Source organism: Oryzias melastigma, linkage group LG2, assembly GCF_002922805.2.
Source record: "Oryzias melastigma strain HK-1 linkage group LG2, ASM292280v2, whole genome shotgun sequence".
Lineage (NCBI taxonomy): Eukaryota > Metazoa > Chordata > Actinopteri > Beloniformes > Adrianichthyidae > Oryzias > Oryzias melastigma.
Window position 1 is genome coordinate 10952817 of NC_050513.1, and position 4103 is coordinate 10956919.

At 30.0% G+C, this 4103-nt stretch overlaps 1 protein-coding gene across 4 annotated transcripts in view; it reads left to right on the plus strand.

The window, feature by feature from the left end:
- Positions 1-4103, plus strand: part of gk (glycerol kinase) — a 19816-nt gene that overhangs the window by 10609 nt on the left and 5104 nt on the right. For 2 of the 4 annotated variants that reach the window (XM_024294419.2, XM_024294420.2), the window contains 5 exons: positions 1527-1605; positions 1684-1780; positions 1852-1936; positions 2038-2158; positions 3943-4103. The exon at positions 3943-4103 is cut by the window's right edge and continues 142 nt beyond it. In XM_024294419.2, the coding sequence (XP_024150187.1) occupies positions 1527-1605; positions 1684-1780; positions 1852-1936; positions 2038-2158; positions 3943-4103 (543 nt within the window). The remainder of the gene's footprint in view (positions 1-1526; positions 1606-1683; positions 1781-1851; positions 1937-2037; positions 2159-3942) is intronic. The other 2 variants (XM_024294422.2, XM_024294421.2) reach the window with 1 other exon arrangement.

Sequence of the window (4103 nt, forward strand, 5' to 3'; positions counted from 1 at the left end):
CTAGTAATTGAGCAACAAGCTAGCTTTTTTTTTTTTGGCTAATTTGGCCTCAGATGAAATGTTTTATGCTAATTTGGAGTTAAGCTAATATCTTAGGAATATGTTAACATTTTTGGCTAATTTGTTATCTACTTGAGTTTGTAGGCTAATTTAGAGTTTAGCTTTTATTTTAGCAACATGCTAACATTTTTGGCTAATTTGTTATCTGCTGGGGGTTTTAGGCTAATTTAGAGTTTAGCTTCTATTTTAGCAACAAACATTTTGACAAATTTATTTTACTGAGGACTTTTATGCTAATTTGAGGTTTAGCTAATACTTTAGCAACGTGCAGATGTTTTCGGCTAATTTGTTATCTCCTGAAGTTTATTTATTTATTTATTTATTTTTTTTGATAATTTAGAACTTAGCTTCTATTTTAGAACCAGGCTAACTTTTTTTAAGTAATTTAGTTTACTAAGGAATTTTAGGCCACATAGGAGTTAAGCTAGTAATTGAGCAAATAGCTAGCTTTTTTGTGGCTAATTTGGCCTCTAATGAAATGTTTTATGCTAATTTGGAGTTAAGCTAATATTTTAGCAATATGCTAACATTTTTGGCTAATTTGTTATCTAGTTGAGTTTTTAGGCTAATTTAGAGTTTAATTTTTATTTTAGCAACATGCTAATCTTTTTGGTTAATTTGTTATCTGCTGGGGATTTTAGGCTAAATTAGAGTTTAGCTTCCATTTTAGCAACAAAAATTTTTGACAACTTTATTTTACTGAGGACTTTTATGCTAATTTGAGGTTTAGCTAATAAGTTAGCAACGTGCAGATGTTTTCGGCTAATTTGTTATCTACTGGAGTTTTTTGTTTTTTTGGGATAATTTAGAATTTGGCTTTTATTTTCAAACCAGGCTAACGTTTTGAGTAATTTAGTTTACTGAGGAATTTTAGGCCTTTTAGGAGTTAAGCTAGTAATTGTGCAACGAGCTAGCTTTTTTTTTGGCTAATTTGGTCTCTAATGAAATGTTTTTTTATGCTAATTTGGAGTTAAGCTAATATGTTAGCAATATGCTAAATTTTTTGGCTAATTTGTTATCTACTTGAGTTTTTAGGCTAATTTAGAGTTTAGCTTTTATTTTAGCAACATGCTAACATTTTTGGCTGATTTAGTTTACTCAGGAATTTTATGCGAACTTGGAGTTCAGCTAGTAATTAGGCAACAAGCTAGCTTTTTAGCTAATTTGGACTCCTAATAAAGGTAAAAAGTAAAAATGTTTTTAAAAAAATCAAATTTTTTGTTTCTTTTTATATTTTTGCTTTTGTTCGTGCTAAAAAATAGACCTAATTCATATTTATTAAAAAAGAAAAAAGATGGTCATGAATCCAAATCCAAATTTCCTAAATGCTAAAGTAAGACTATACGGCTCCTTCTAGGTTTTGATCAAATGACTCTTTTACTGTTAAAGGTTGCCGACCCCTGATGTAGACTGATCAAAAACTTTCATTTAACAGTAAATAATCTGTTCGTTTTTGCCTCATCCAGGGCTCTGTGGCCATCGCCGGAGCTGTGGTTCGCTGGCTTAAGGACAATCTTGGCATCATTGGATCATCTGAAGAGCTTGGTATGCTTTCATCAGATCAAATAATTAAATAAAATGGTTTTTGTAGTGTTTCCTGACTGCTCTTTTTTTTTATTTTAGAAAAGTTAGCGGCGTCAGTCGGGACGTCGTACGGTTGTTATTTTGTTCCTGCGTTCTCTGGGCTTTACGCCCCCTACTGGGAGCCCAGCGCGAGGGGGTACGACAGTCAGAACAATTGATATCCTGAATTTTCTGCAGTGACTTCATTCTGATGTTTTTGTGTCACAGAATCATCTGCGGGTTGACTCAGTTCACTAACAGGAGTCATCTGGCGTTTGCTGCTTTGGAAGCAGTTTGTTTCCAGACACGAGAGGTAAAAAGAAGGAAAGAAAAAGATTTAGTCTGTGTTTTATTTTCGTTTTGTGTGAAGTGTTTTAATTATTTTTTTAATTTATTTTTTTGGCTTGCTTATAGATTCTTGATGCTATGAATCAGGACAGCGGCATTCCTCTGACGCAGCTGCAGGTGGATGGAGGAATGACCTCCAACAGGTTGCTGATGCAGCTGCAGGCGGACATTCTCTGCATTCCTGTCGGTGAGAGTTTTTAAAAACATTTAAAGTCTGGGACGCATTAGCTTAAATTTTACATTAATTCTTGCTATTTCGTGGTAGATTTTTCAGAAATATTGGGTTTTTTTTTATTTTTATTTTTTATTTTTTTAAAGCTATTTATCTTTTTTAGTCCCTATAAAGTTAAGTAGCAGGATTTTCAAAATACTTGCAGAATATTTCAGTTAATTTATCATAAGAGTTTATTGATGCTTTAGTAATTATTTTCGTTCCTTCACAAATTTACTTTTAGCATTGTTACTTTTTAGGAATTTTAGATTTTCTTCAGATATCTTTTTTTAATGACTTCTTTAGCTCTTAAAAAAACATTTTTAGCTACTTAAACATTTTACACTTAGTTCAGCTTTTATCTGGTACCACAGAATCAATATTTAGCATTAATTATTAATTAGCAGCCATAAAAATAATGAAACAAATTACAAGAATAAATTTGATAGAACGGCAAAAAATTCAGAGTATTTTGCAAAAAAAGTCTTAAAGCTAACACCATCAACTTTTATTTTTTAAAAAGGCGTGGTCTTTCCTTGTAAAATGATTGTTTTTTCTGGTAATTTTACAAATTTATTCTACTAAATGACAAATTGGTTTCCTTCATTTTACAACTTTATTATTGCAAGATGACAACTTTTTTCTTTGTTTTAATTAAATTATTAACTTTATTCTCTCATATTGTTGAGATTTATTTTTTTCAAAACTGTCTTTTTTTCTTATTGTTTTATGAATTAGTTCATGTAATTTTTTTTTTTGCCCCCTCAAATTTATGATTTTAGTATTGTAAAATTAACATTTTTTTTCCTCGTCATTTTTTTACCTTTACTTAGTAAAATTACTTTTTTCTTTAAATTTATGACTTTATTATTGCAAAATTGCCAACTTTTTTTCATAATTTTGACATTTTTTTCTCAATGTTTTCACTTTATTCTCATAAATTAGGCAATTTATAATTCTGTCTTTTATTTTCATAAAATTAGCACTTTGTTGTAAACATTTTACTTTTTTCATTACTTTTTCTCTTTACTGTTGTAAAACTACAACTTTTTCCTCAAAACTTTACAACTTAATTCTTGTTAAATTGTAACTTTTTTCTCAAAATTTTGACAACTTTATTCTTGTAAAATTAGAACCCCCCGCTGAAATTTATGACTTTATTTTTGTAAATTTGCATGTTATGCCATTTTTCCCATAAAATTACTGCTTTTTTCTTACAATTTTTAAAATGTATCCTGAAATAATGACTTTATTTTTGTAAAATTACGATTTTTCTCAAATTATGACTATTCTTATTAATTTTAACTTTTTTTCCTATCACTTTATGACTTTTAATCCCATAAAATTACACCTTTTTTTTAGCATTTTTCAACTTAAGTGTAAAATTACAACTTTTTTCTTATAATTTAACATCTTTACGGTCATAAATTACATCTTTTTCTCAAAATTTTACTTTATTCTCATAACTTTATGACTATTCTCGTAAAATTAAATTTTTTCTCAAATGTATATCCTCTTTTTAACAAATTTGCTGTTTTTGTTTCTTATAATTTTACCATTTTTATTCTTATAAAATTACATTTTTTAATTTAATTCCACAGCTTTATCATCTTAAAATTACAACTTTTTCCTTAAAATTTCTTCTTTCTCTTAAATATTTTCTCATAATTATACAAACGTTACCTTTGTAACTTTATTTATTTATTTTTATTTGTATGGTGGTCTCGATACATCCGTTTCGTCTGCTTTAATGTCTCCAGTCAAGCCGTCCATGCCAGAGACCACGGCGCTCGGTGCAGCCATGGCAGCAGGCGCCGCTGAGGGGGTGAGCGTGTGGAGCCTGAGCCCAGAGGACCTGAGCGAAGTCACGTCGGAGAAGTTTGAGCCTCAGATCAACCCAGAAGGTGAAAACGCGGACAAA